A 14,297-nucleotide genomic window follows, 5' to 3' on the forward strand; every position below is an offset into this window, starting at 1 on the left:
TTAGGATGATTAGGTATCACCCTCAGAAGCTAAAACAGTCTCAATTTTAACACCATCCCACAGGTTTCTTAATAAAAATGACCTTTCCAAAAACTTGAGAACCAGAAATAATTTAACAATTCAAGTACACCTGAACAATTGTAGTTCCATGCAGGATTTGTAAACTGCTTTGTAAAATGTTACAAAGCATTATATCACAACGTGCACAACTAGAGAAAAGGATGTAGAAAAGAAAGAGAGCTAACAAAAATATCCAGATTTTTCTATAACACAATTCAAGTTTATTCCATTCATTCCTGCAACACAAACACCGTATCATTTAGCAATCTGATGTCTATGAACCATGATAATGATAAATCAAACTGTTGTCAAAATGGTTACATTGTGGAAAAAAGTCAAATATCAAAATGCACAAAGCACTATTTCCCCCACACACTGGGGTAGAAAGATGATTGTTTTCCCATTTATAAAATATAAGACTGTTCAGTTGAAGATTCTGCATGCAACATTGGAATTGCTCAACTAGGACATTCTATTCTTACCAGCTTCTTCTATTCATCAAGTCATCTACTTAGTATTGTACTGAAGAACAAAAACCAAGTCATGAAAGCAATGCCTATAACAAAGAGGAGCAGAAAGTTTTAAAATGGCGAATCATCTTAAACAGAAATCAGAAACGAAGGAGACTGATACTGCACTGGATTTCTAGATTGGTAACTAGTGCCCATGACTCCCTTAAATGGGATTTGGGATGGGATACCTCAGCAGTGTTCACCGAGAGCTAATATCATCAGAAACTGGTAACAATTTTAGGATATAAACCACATCTTAGTACAAATAAAATAAAATAAAAATCTAAAGTAAGACTGATTTCTTAAATGAATAGCAGAGAAAGGGCAAATATATATTTAATAGCCCTGAACAAATAAGTATAAGACAGGTGTTAAGAGCTATTCATTGGAATCTATCTGTAGATGTGCAAGGAAAACATGAGCAAAAAGAGTCGTGTGAAAAAAAGTGGGCAGAAAGAGGCACAAATGCTCCAATATATCTGATGAGAGGGAGAGGGAGAAAAAGAAGAAAAATTTGAACAAACAATAATCATAATTTATGCTTCACTAAAATAGAATATTATTTCATATCCCTTCAGGGCAAATGTCAACTAGTCCGTGTGGATTAGGACAAAATATGTTTAATTTTAAACTTAATCTGAAATTCAATTTATTGGATTAGTATCTTTCAGTTTACCATAGCACAAAAAGGTGAATATGTGATTATGTAGACTGTGCATGCAAAGTTTATTATTTTTATATCACATTTCTGCACCAATACAAAAATATATTACATAGATCTACTTTTAAAACAATCTTTGGAGAATAAAGCTTATTCCCCACAGATGCTGGATAACTGATCTGAGTATAACAGGTGATATCTGTGATAAGGGACAAAAAGATATAGTTTAAGATGCAATATTAACATTGCTTAACAAGTCCATTTCCCCAGTTTCTTTTTTTTTTCTGATGAGAGGATGGTACAATAGTGTTAAATGCTTTAAACTGAAAAGCTACATTCATTATATGAAACGTGCTAGACACCAGAACTTCCTAGATGACAGTCAACATTGCACAGCACACCTTGTTCAAAGCCAATAAAAATCTTAGTGGGAAGTTTTTAATATTATGATACAAAATGTATTGACTTTTTTCAATAAGAATATCTAAATGCTATTTGACCTAGCATCGCAATCAAGATATTAGCATACTACAAATCCTTACCTGTGAATATTTTTAAAGCGCTACATTGAAGACTTGTGAAATTACTTGTATAAACCATAATCTGTTACTGGGCGGTAGATGCAACCTGTCATAGTTCAGGACTATTTTATCATTTGTATATAATTTTGATCGTCTGATGCAATGGTTTAATAATAAATCGAATCCCCTTTCAAAGATACAGGCTTTTAACCAGATTAATGTAGCAAGGATGATGCTAAGAGAATAGAATCTCCTGCCTTCTTTAAAACAAAGTTAATTTGCGTCATTTTATTAGGGTATTTTGAATTTAAACCATGAAGGCAAAGCTACCATCTTCTAACACAACAGTTCTGGAACAGTCACTTTGTTCCAGTGTATTTTACAATGTTCTAGGGCACTCTAATAAGTTTTTCAAAAGCTCTATTCCAGAAGTAATTGGTTTGCATCTTAGAAGGTAGAAAACCCATGATTTTAATCATTCTTTCAGCACCTCTGCTGGAGATTTGCCCTGCTTGTGTTATTTGTTCCTTGTTAATAATGGCATTAAATTATTAAATACTGGGACATTATCAGCAAAACCCTTCAGCATTACATAATCTATTTAAGGCACAGGGACAGAACTACAGAAAAACTATCCCATTGCCTTGCTTATTAGGTGTTGTTACAACAGTGCTGGGCTGCTAATTGCTTTTACATATTAGAAAATAAAGAACAGAGTTTCCATTTTAAAAACTTTCAGCAAGTCATTTACAAGCTACATTACAGACCACATTCTTCTCCCCTTCCACAGCATAAGTATACTTTTGCTAGAAATGGGGAAAATAGTTCAGGGTAAAAAGTCCTAAAGAGACACCAATTATATGTATTTCTACTCTCCAAACATGTTCTCTTTTTGATAGAGGTACCTAACTAGACTGATTTACTGTGTTTTTTTTCCCCTCCCTCTCCAATATTTAGCTGGAAAATACAAAGAGTGATAGACAGGCAGCAGTGTGAGGCCACAAGAGACATATTAGATCTCAGTCCATCCGTCACTGAAGAAGGGTTTTGATTGCCTGATTGTCAGTGGCTTCAAAGGCAGTTAGTCCATCTGGCCCTTTCACAGTCTTATCAGCACCCTGTAAAAAAAAAAAAAACTGTCACTTTAGGAAAAACTGTCACTCTTTGTTATATACATGATTCTCCAAGTGATGATCTGTGCAATCAGCCTGAAAGCTCTTTTGGTTTCCAGAACTTACCCAAATACTGCTGAACAAAGGTAAAAAAAAGTCATTACTTCATACCGTCAATAGGGTCTTTATTGTAGTAGTGCATTTATTCATATATTTTTCAATATGAATTACCAAACAAAGCAATCATATTGTTCACTAATGTAGATACTAGTTCCTGATGATTTCACAACGTAAACAGCATATTTATCTAAAAAATTGCCAGGCTGCCTAATTCCATGATGATTCTAGAGAGAAGAACAAAACACCAGCTATGAACCATTTATTTAAAAACAATGGGGGGGGGATTCCACAATCACCCTGTCCCCAAATCCTGGGAGAATAAGCAAGTTTGTAATGATTTCTGAAGAGATAGATGTGAATCTATAATAATCTTTTTGGGGAAATACTGTTCCAGAGGGTAGTAAAAGCATTGGCATGCTTCCTGGGCCCCACAAGATGACATTGTTTAACTTATGTACTAGCAGAGTATACCAATTCTGCTAGACTAGAAGGGCAGAGACGACTGGAGATAAGCGGTCCCTCAGATAGCCAGGCTTTATATCATTAAAGGCTTTAAAGGTAGCAATCAGCACCTTCAATTGTACCCAGAAGCTCCCTATTTGCCCATGCTGGACCAGCTGAAGATTCCTGATGGCCTTTGAGCCGGTGTTGGAAGGAAGATGATTACTATAAAATGGTTCCTCCCATGCTCATCCTACTTAAGCTGTTCTAAAAATATACTGTGCCAATAGTATTAAAAGCCACTGAAAGAGCAAGAAATACTAAAATGGACATACCAGCCCCATCATTGCTTCCACAAGAAATCAGCAAGAATCACTAACAATGTCTTTGTGGCAAACCATGGCCTGAGATTCAAATGAAAAGGGCCCAAAAGATCCATTCCTGCTCTGGAGCTGGGCCAGACCACCCTCTCTACCAACTTGCCTAAAAAGGATAGGCTGGAGACTGCACAGGGATACTCAAGTCATCACAAAGGACCAATGAATCCAATGATGACTTGAGAAGGTATACCACAGCCTGCTTCACAACCACTTACAGTTCAAAAGTGAATGAAAAGAGAGACTTGATGGCACTGAAAAAAGTGACTTACAACTGGCCCTTGTATTTATGACCATTTTAGTGTCCCTGTTGTCTTGTGATAAAAATTCAAATGCTTGGCCACTGGCATGTATTTACAATGATTACAGCTATTTGTAACCTTCTCAGGTATCTTCCAACAAGCAACAACAATGGAGGAAGCCAGATTTGTTTAATGACCACCAATGTATGACTGTTTAATGATTGTTTGATGTTAAAATGGTGTCAGAAAAAAATAACTTAAAAACTAACATCCTTGAAATTATGACAATCACACCACCCCAAGGCCACATGATCACAATTTGGACATTAGGCAACCAGATCGCTTTTACAATAGTTGCAAAATTTTACAATCATGATTGCAATTTGCACTTTCCAAGCTGGTTCCCAAAAAGCAAAGTCAATTGGAGAAGCTTGCTTTGCTTAACAACTGATTCATTTAATGACCATTTGGTTCACTTAACAACCATGGTAAAATGTTTCTGAAATTGGGTTAGATCATGCAATGACTTGCTTAGCAACTGCATCACTTAGCAACTAAAATTCTGATCCAAATTGTACTTATAAATATATTGTTTACAGTTCAGCATATGTGAACATAGCCCAAATGCCTATCAGTAGTTCTCACCTGGTGTATTAACAATTGTCAGTCTGAAATAAGTTACATAATTCAGAATGGGATAAATGAGATTTTATTTCAGAAAGTTTGTCATTCTGTCTCTCTCTTTCTGTGTATGTATCTGACAGAAATAATATAAACCAGCAAAAAAGAACAGAGTGAGAAACAGTATCTGTCTTAAATGTTTGCTTCTAAACTGCTTGAAAAAGGAAGCCATGTTGAAAGCAATTAATATGTTTTTTCCCAGTATACTGAATTCAATATTTGTACAATTAAATATTTAACTATGAAATCAAAATAGATTTTTATTACAACAGAAATTGAAATCATGCCACCTTGCCATATGAAGTTTTCAGGAGCCTCATTTTTTTCTTTGAACTTTATAGAAATGGCACTCATGCTTGAAACTGAAACAGTGTAAAGTTGCTACATTGGTCTCTCTTTGTATAAAAATATATTTGAGCTAAGAACCTTTAAAACAATATTTTCCAAAATATCCTAAATTTTCTAACACTTATATGTAATGTGCAACACTTAAATAGGATTTTTCCTATTTGCTTATGGTTTTTTAGCTGACAATATCAACATGAATGACCATTCATAGCATAAGGTCCACTTATACCCTTCTAAATTAGCCAAATAAATTTAGAATAACATAACCATGCTAAACTTTATGTTATACATACAATAGCTCAAGTCAATGACCAATAGAAAGTCATTCTAAAAATCAAATCGTTATTACCAAATGTTTCAGAAGCTCTGCACTTCATTAAATGTTTTCTTCTTTCCTTTCTCACCCAACTTCTTTGATCTATCTGAATTTCTTTCTGGTATCTAGTCCAAACTAGGCATCCTTAAAACTTCTGACAAAAACATCTTGAAAAATGAAATTTACTAAGTTGGTACAATTGTCAGAATGATACTATCACACATTCTCACCTTTGACAGAAGTAATTTCACACAGGACATATGATCTTCATAAACTGCTGAAAGAAGTGGAGTGATACTGTGCTTATCTGGAGCCTATAAAAAGAAAAAAATAAAGCTGAAAAAAGCAACCCAAATTGATACATGCAAATATCACATTATTGGCAGGTTACATTTTACTAAAATGTAAGTGAATTGTGAGAATGTGAAGCAAGCAAGGGGAAATGGTCTTTACTGCTACAAAAAAAAATCTTTATCTACAAGTTACTTAAAATTTGGATCAGGTTATTGCTAGAAGAGGACTGACAAACAAGAATTCCTTTTGCTACAAATATTATCCATCCCTATAGAAGTCTTCAATGTGTTTTAAGACTGGCTTGGGCAAAATTATTTACCATTAAATAGGAATTTGGCAAGGGAAGTTGCATTGAAAAATGTATGCATCCCATTTTATGCATTTAAAACAGTGATTTGTCTTAATCTAATAGATAAATTTATCTATTATATTGCCTGAATGATTTTATTCAACATACATTAATATCAGCTCCCTTTAGTAGAAGAAACTCCAGAATCTCAAGCTGTCCACAATCTGCTGCATAGTGAAGAGGTTTTCTCCCACCTTCCAATGTTCGGTTAACATCTTCACCCTTTAGAAATTTTAAAAAAAGGTTAATCATCCTGTGTAAAATCTTTTACTTCAAACAGTCATAACAGGGAGGTCAATAGTCTACAAGTTCAGTCATGGCAACTAGACTTTTCTTGTTGATTCAAAACATTTCACAGTTTATCTAAGTAGCTTCTTCAGTCTGAGCAAGTTGTTAGGGAGACTCCATATACACTATATTGCCAAAAGTATTCACTCACAACTGATTCTGATTATGTGGATGGGTGAGCGAATACTTTTTGGCAATATAGTGTATGTCCTTCAGGGAAATTTAATTTCTCATCTAATCTGGATAGGCTTATTAGGTGAGTAGGCAGAAAGTTGTTAAGACATAAAGGTTTCCATTCCTAAGTCCTATACCCTAGGTGGTTTGTTAAGTGTGTGGCCTTCCTGGTGAAACTATGAACTGGCCTTAACCTTGGAGACTGATGAAACGGCAGCATAAAAAATGGGGGACAGGTTGTATCTGCAGCCTCCACCTCTATTGAAAGAAGAATTTTTCACTTTGGCATAAATAGATTCCTTCACTGTCTATTTTCCAAAAATGTAAACGTTATTGTCCAATATCCATTACATGTACAGTAAGAAACCTCAAGGCAAACAATGAAAGCATTTTTGCTTTCATTACATTATGCTGTGGTGAAATGAATAAAATAAATTATTTGTTGGGCTCAGAGATTTCTGGTAGTTCATGGATGCTGAGGCTGTAAAAAGCATAACTGTTATTTCCAATGTGTGCTACTCAAATATATTTTAAAATAATCTGCAGGGCCAAGTTTGCTCTAGGCACTTATCTAGATATAATTCAATATAACCTTATATTCCTTTATACGTTAGGGAATAGTTTTGAATTGCCATTATTTCTTACAGTAGAACAAACACAGTATTTCAATTTTTCTCCATCAGAACTCACAATAGTTGGAATATTTGAAATTTTGTTCCACTGCAGCAGACTAAATTAAAATTCTCATGGAATGCTCTCAGTAGGCTATTTAGTTCCAAGCAAATGCAAAGTTCTAGTCAAAACCTGAACATACCCTGAAGGTTTATCATTATTAGAACGTCTGAAGTATGGATGTAGTTCTCAGCTTCATGCTACATGTTGCCATCAGAAGGGCTCTTTCATCTTATATCTGGGTAATTTTAGTTATCTAGCCATTACTGAGAAACACACAAAAGCGTGAAATTGGTTGTTTCACCAAATAGTATTTAGGGGCATACTATTGAAAAATAAGTAGTCCTTGTCAGAAACTTGCTCCTTTCTTCTTGTAGTGTGTCCACTCAAAATTGTACAGTTGTGTAGGCACAGCTTTTAATATAAATGCTTAACAACCAAATAATTTATATATCTAAATATTTTAGTATTTCCAGGTAATATGATCTCCTTGATGTTAAGCAATGTCCACTTTCCAGGAACATAGCAATTCCTTACGATATACTTTTCAGTGTGCTCCTTCATTAACAGAGGACAGAACTAAAACTCATTGAAGCAATAATGCTGATTACTTTTTTTGACTCAAAGTTCTAGAACTGATAAACATACTTTTTATAGGAATTCAAAGAATTACAGATAATGTAGATATTGTGCTTCATATCCCAAATAATACCCTCGATAAAGTATAATCATTTAAATTCTTCTGTTCATTTGCCATCTCAAACTGTAATAGGGAATTAAATGTTTGTCTTAATCCATTCAATGCACTCTGGGATCAGTCCATTAAAAATACAATGAATAAATGGACTGATAAATTATTTAATTGTGTGACAGTAAGTTTATAATTTAAAATGCTTATTACTTTTCCTTGTGATTATTAAACAAAGCCAGATATCTTTGCTTTTGAGTCTGCCTTTTGCATTTTCCCTATTGTTCAAGTAAATTATTTTCTGAAAACCGAATTCAATCAAACTACTAAAAATATTCATCAGTACAAATGCCTTCATCCCTAGAGGCTCCTATATGCATAGTTTTTAGTGTGATGACACCTACCTATCCTAAAAAGCAATACAATAATGCATCTTCTCTCTCATTCAATCCATTTAAAGGCTCTTTTAAAATCAATATTAACCCTTCTTTTCACACAGTAACATGGTACATGGTAAGAAAAAAATGTTTCAGAAGCAAGAAATTGAATGAATACATTAATTTATCTTAAATTATTTTGGTAATAAAACATGATTTAAAAGGGCTTTTAAACTGGCAAGGATGGGACTGCATATATACTGCAACAGTAATCATTTTACTTGACAAAAATACAAAATTCTAAGGTTTTAAAAGACAAAAATGTAGAAGTGGAATGGTCAGCTGAGTGATCTTTGCAGTATATACTATATTTTATAGTATATAATTGCACAAAGCACTGCTCTCACAGAGAGTATTTGGAGGAGTCAGAGGCTTGGAGAAAACTACTGGAAAGAACAGCAGGTACTAATGTAAGAGATCAGCAAAGCTACATATTAAGAGTCAATGCTGCTAAGTAAAACTTCAGAGGGCCTATTCTAACATAATGTATCACAATGGATCTCACTGAGACTAGTAAACAGTACCAAAATAACATAAAACTATGATTCCTCTTCAGCTTGGACTTTTAATTTCAAATCCATTTGGGTGAGGTAACATAATTTGAGGTTATCAATATGCTGATAACACCCATGTTTATAACAACAGTTCAGACTATAAGGGAGATGATGTCAATGTCCAGTTTTAATGTTTGGAATCTATAAGTGTCTGATACAAATGAAACTAAACCCTAATAAGATGTAGTTACTATTTATACCGCAGGATTTTCTATCAATTGCAGTACTAAAAGAGCAGGCATGCTTTTTGAAAGAGCAGGTTTGTCTAGGACAAACAACTCCAGCTGGAGAAAACAGCCGATAAAAGCTATGGCACCTTTGCCCAGATTCAACTGGTGATCAATTACTCCCCTACAGGTAGTCCTCACATAACAATTGGGACCAGCAACTGTCGCTAAGCAACAAGATTGCTAAGTGGACAACAGGTGACTGAGACAGAATAACAACTTCACTTCTGCTAGTTATTAAGCAAGACATCATGTGATTGTGACTTGTGACCAGCTTCTCTACTGACTGTTTATCAGAAGCTGGTACTGAAACACACAAATGGGGTTACATGACATAAACACCTGCCAATTGCAAAGTACCTAAATCTCAATCACGTGACCACTGGGATGCTGCAACTGTTAAGTATGAGGACTTATAATTTTTTTCAGCACAGTTGTAACTTCAAATAGTCCTAAACAGTTGTTAAGTTAGGATAGCTATTATCTGATGCAGGCAGACCTAGCTACAATGATTCATGTCCCATTACCACCCAATTGAATTACTGCAATTCACTTTGAATAGGGCTGCCTTTGAAGAATATTGCTGGAAACATATAACATCAATTCTATGGGCTCTGCAGTGGTCACTGATAAGTTTGTGAGTATAATTTAAAGTTCTTGCATTAACCTATACAATCCTTCATGGATATCCTTTACTCAATTACATCAGCCCAACCTGTCGTATCTTCTGTGAACAGCCACTTATGATTCCACACTTCCAGAGTGTAAGGAGAGTCATGATTAGATGGAATAATGGAATTATTCCAGCCATGGAATAATTTCCCTCCGGACCTTCCCTATGGGATTTTCTAGAAAGCTATTACAAACATAATTATTCTGGAGAATATATTTGTGATCTTGCCATTTTAATTTTTTTCATTATTTCACTTTCTTTTATTAATTGCCATTTACATTGGTATTATGCATAGTTGTTTAAATTATCATTTTGCTATATTCAATCTAAGTCGCTAAGTCATTTGTACACAAAGGAATATTGATATGCAATAAATAAATAACAATTCACACATGGCATTGAAGGATTTTTCTCTTTTCCTTACTCTTATTTCCTTGTTTACCATGCTTTTTAAGGAACTGATAAGAGCCACTTTAGGAAACAATAAATCTCTGAAAAGCAAGACAGTTTTTAAGAAACGAATAAAATATATGAAGATATGTACTATTCTGCCAGAGAAATATTTCTACAGAACTCACATAAATTTATGATAGTTATATTATGAAGATACACCCTCTAGTTCATATTCCTCTGAGCAAATAATTCTATGCTAAAGTACACTAAAGACTGTCCATCTTCAAAGACTATTTAAATACCTTCAGCAAAAGACAGCCCATTCATCTAACTAATTGATTCTGTTGCTTACTGTCTTACAGCATTGAATTTCTCCTAACATTCAACCCAAATTTATTGTTTTGCAAACCCTATAGATCTAGGCCTTGTCTGCTCACGGAGCAAAGAACTAATTTTTATCCTCTTCTGTATGACAGGATATCAAGTCTTTGAAAAATGCCCTCAAATCCTAATTCTAACTTCTCATTCTCATGCTGCTCATATTCCATTAAAAAACCACAAGTAATTGAAGTATGATGGTGACTATCACTGTAATTCTCTTCAGATCAATTTCTTTACATTCTATTTAAGGTCTAGAACTAGCAGAGACCTACAGTAGGTATAGAGAATTATATTAGGAAACCAGTTCCTTGTAAACTGGTTAATTATCTAATCACGTAATTTTAAAATGTAGTGTTTTAGACAAGTATGCTCACTATTTTACCATTATGTTTTATAACGTCCATCTTAACATAAGGAATTAGAATTCTATATAGAAATGGAACTATCATCTCCATTTCTTTAGGTAATTTTGGGGAAAAGTAGAGTATAGTATCTTTTTAATGCTGCATGTAACTCCTAATTCCAGATTGACCCATTAACAATGAGAACACTTCTGCATTGGAATGTGGTATTGCAATAGGATTATAATTACATAGTAGAAAATGCATGGACATCACTCAAATTATATTTTAGGTTATAAATACCACTCTGTAGTAATATGGCAGCCAATAAATTTGATTGACTGATAAATAAATAAATATAAAACTGCACTACTCATTTCAATACTATACCTATTGCACCAGGATATTTTCTCACATCATGAAGTAGTATGTATTTTTTCCATCTTCTTGAAAAATGGATTGGAGAAATACTCCAATCACATGCAGAGCAAAATTTATATTTAAAGAAAACTATAAAAGACAAAAATAATCCTATTTTCATATGCTATTTTTGCTCCCAAGTAATTCTCAAATTTGCAATATGAAAAATAATCTTAAATTGGAGAAATTATGCCTAGGAAAGGCAAGGATTTCCCATTCTATTTTTTCTACCCAAGGTAAGCTCTTCTCTATCCCATTCTACAAAATCAGGGTAATTTGTATAGAGAGTAGAGAATGTTTGATCCTCACTTTGATGAAACATTACTGTCTTCCATCCACTTAAAACACAAAGCCTTGCTTTCTCCAGCGTCAATCTTGAAAGGTAGATAACCTTTCAATAAACTGCAATTCTGAAGTTCAAAGTGCTTTAAAAAAAAACCTAGTTTCTCTCATGAGTTAATAGTTAGAAGGACTTAACAATGCAATTTCACTGATAAACACTTGGAGTTAGGAAATAATCCAAGGCTACTTAAGGCTACTTTAAGTATTTTCCACCTGTTTGAAGCCACAGGTGGAAAATACTCTTTCAACTATCTTTTTTAATTAGAAAAGTGTTTTCTGACTCAGCTAGCTACATTATTCTCAGTAGTAGATAGCAATTAAAATCTGTGCAGATTGGTTTGGTCATCATAAACAGAAAAGCAACACAATAGTGGAATCCTTCTAACATGTTGTCTTTTGTCCTTCTGTTGGACAGTACATTCCATTCTACTCCTTCTCTTCCACTAACCATTTGGGGTTCAATGGAGATTGTAAGAGAAACAGAAAAGAAAATGATGTTCTATCACATAGCAAATGCATTACCAACTCTTGTTAAAGGGGATCAATTTAAGCGCTCTTTAACTACCCATCTAAACCAGGGGTGTCAAACTCGATTTTATTAAGGACTGCATCAGTGTTGCGTTTGACCTCAGGAGGTGGGGGTGGCCAGCTGTACAACACTCGTATCATGGGTACCTGTAGTGGCCCAAGAGCTCTGCCAGAGAAAATGGGCTGTTTCCAGGGTGGCCCTGCAGATCAGATCTAAGCAGCCCCCCATGAGTTTGACACCCCTGATGTAAACTTACTAAAGTTATTTTAATCCCTTCTCTTCTTCCCATTTCTATTTCATTACCTTCAATGCATTAAAGGAACAAACTTAACAGGAAGTTGCACCTCAGAGCCTGTCTTTTTCAGCCTTGCTACTTTTAGAGGGGTTTGATGTTGTTGTTTTTTTGCGGGGGGGGGGGGGTTAGTACATGATTCAAAAGCAAATCAGGAGACAGGCATGCCTGTAAACGAATTATAATGTAGAACAAGGGTGTGGCTGCAGCCTCAATTAAAGAGAGAGAATAAGGATGCGCTAATACTCCTGCCCCAGGCACTACGAGACCAACCAACAGAACCAGCCTTTGAAGACCCCGATTAATTGCTGGGCGAGCGTGTGAATGACAGCTGACACACCTCAACGGAGCCGAAGGAAGGAAGGAAAGGTGGGCGTGGACCGACCGTTTTCCCTGGAGCCTCGCGACCATCTTTCAAAGCCGCCTTATGAGCTGCCTCCAAGTGAAATCACTGCCAAGATCCAGCGCCCCCCAGTGACGTCACCCAAGACCCCCCCCTCGGGGGGCGAGAAAAGCGGTGGGCTACTAAGGAGGCCTCGCCCGCGAAGAAGGCGCCTTCAGACAGGCCCGAGTCTCCCACCTTGGCCTTCTATGAAGGGAAAACCGCCCGGAATGTTTGTGTGTGTGAGAAAGAGAGAGAGAGAGAGAGAGAGAGAGAGATAGACCCCATACCCTCCCCCCCGCGCCTCAAAGGGGACAATATCTCCAGCCTCGGGCCTTCCTAGCCCGGCTTCTCCCCCCACTTACCTTGGCTACGTAGTCTTTCACCTCGTCCAGGTCGCCGTTTTTGAGGGCCCACATGAACTCCTTGTCGGACATGATAGCGGCGGCCGCCCTGACCGGGACTGGGCGCCAAAGGCCACGGTATACTGCTCGGGCGAAGGGGCGAGGCGAGGCTGCAGCGGAAAAGGGCGGCGGCGGCGGAATCGACGGTTAGGCCGCTGTTTCTCGTGGGAGGGGGGGGCGCGCGCGAGCGACGGTTACGCCTCCCAATAACAGGCACTCTGGGCGCGAGGAGGCCGGAAAAAGGGAAATGCGACCAACATGAAGGAAAAAAAAAGGTGGAGGGGCGGGTGTAATTAAACCGCTTGGTCTCGCCACACACCGCTTCCGCTTCCCCTCACCATTCGCTTTTTTTTTCCTTTTCACCCACACCTCTCTTGGTGAGGCTAGGCTTAGGCAAGCGCGCGTGCGCCGAAAAGTCGTTCCTCGTTCACTGCTTGGCTGCCAACGGCTTCCGTAGCCTGCGCGGGGCGGAGCGGCCGAGGGAGAAACCGGAACTAGAGCGTCTGCTCCTTTAGGCCCCTGTAGGCTTTGAAGAAGTTGAAAGAAGCGGTTGCTTAGGAAACGTAGTTGGGCATGCGTAGAAGATCCAGTTCGTCTATGGGACGGAGAATGGGATGTTGAGTTGATAAGGAGTATGGCAAAACCTTACATCACGTAGTGGGCTAATATGGTGGCTTACAGCCTGGATTCTAAGTGGGCCTAAACGTCTACAACTATGTTTTTCAATTTCAGCATTGTTAGGATCTGTGTTCTTCCAACTCCCAGAATTCCCCAGCTAGCATGAGGAACTGGGAATTGAAGTCCACGTATCTTAAAAGTTTATTGACGTTTACGGTGCAAATTGGCAGATAGGATAGGATTGGATTCTTTATTGGCCAAGTGTGATTGGACACACAAGGAATTTGTCTTTGGTGCAGATGCTCTAAGTGTACATAAAAAGACAAGATACATTCGTCAAGAATCACAAGGTACAACAATTAATGATAGTCATAGGGTACAAATAAGCAGCCAGGAAACAATATCAATATGAATTGTAAGGATACAAGCAACAAAGTTACAGTCATAA

General features: G+C 36.6%; 1 protein-coding gene across 1 annotated transcript; it reads right to left on the reverse strand.

Moving 5' to 3' along the window:
* Positions 1–252: 252 nt before the first annotated feature.
* Positions 253–13,583, reverse strand: MTPN (myotrophin). Its single transcript, XM_014059505.2, has 4 exons — positions 13,193–13,583; positions 6,143–6,256; positions 5,622–5,705; positions 253–2,872 (listed from the first exon to the last, which is right to left on the reverse strand). Exons 1-4 carry the CDS (start codon positions 13,262–13,264, stop codon positions 2,786–2,788), a joined length of 357 nt encoding a protein of 118 aa, XP_013914980.1. The 5' UTR covers positions 13,265–13,583; the 3' UTR covers positions 253–2,785.
* Positions 13,584–14,297: the final 714 nt, after the last annotated feature.

The sequence above is a fragment of the Thamnophis sirtalis genome, unplaced genomic scaffold (assembly GCF_051295495.1).
Source record: "Thamnophis sirtalis isolate CommonGarterSnake01/CBP01778 unplaced genomic scaffold, rThaSir2_p1.2 scaffold_9, whole genome shotgun sequence".
NCBI classification, from domain to species: Eukaryota; Metazoa; Chordata; class Lepidosauria; order Squamata; family Natricidae; genus Thamnophis; species Thamnophis sirtalis.

Coding starts and splice junctions, on each gene's coding strand:
- MTPN (XM_014059505.2), bottom strand. CDS start 13,264: ATGTCCGACAAGGAGTTCATGTGGGCCCTCAAAAACGGCGACCTGGAC. Junction 6,257..13,192: donor TGAAAGACTACGTAGCCAAG/GTAAGTGGGGGG, acceptor AAATTTCTAAAG/GGTGAAGATGTTAACCGAAC. Junction 2,873..5,621: donor TGAAATTACTTCTGTCAAAG/GTGAGAATGTGT, acceptor TTTTTTTTACAG/GGTGCTGATAAGACTGTGAA.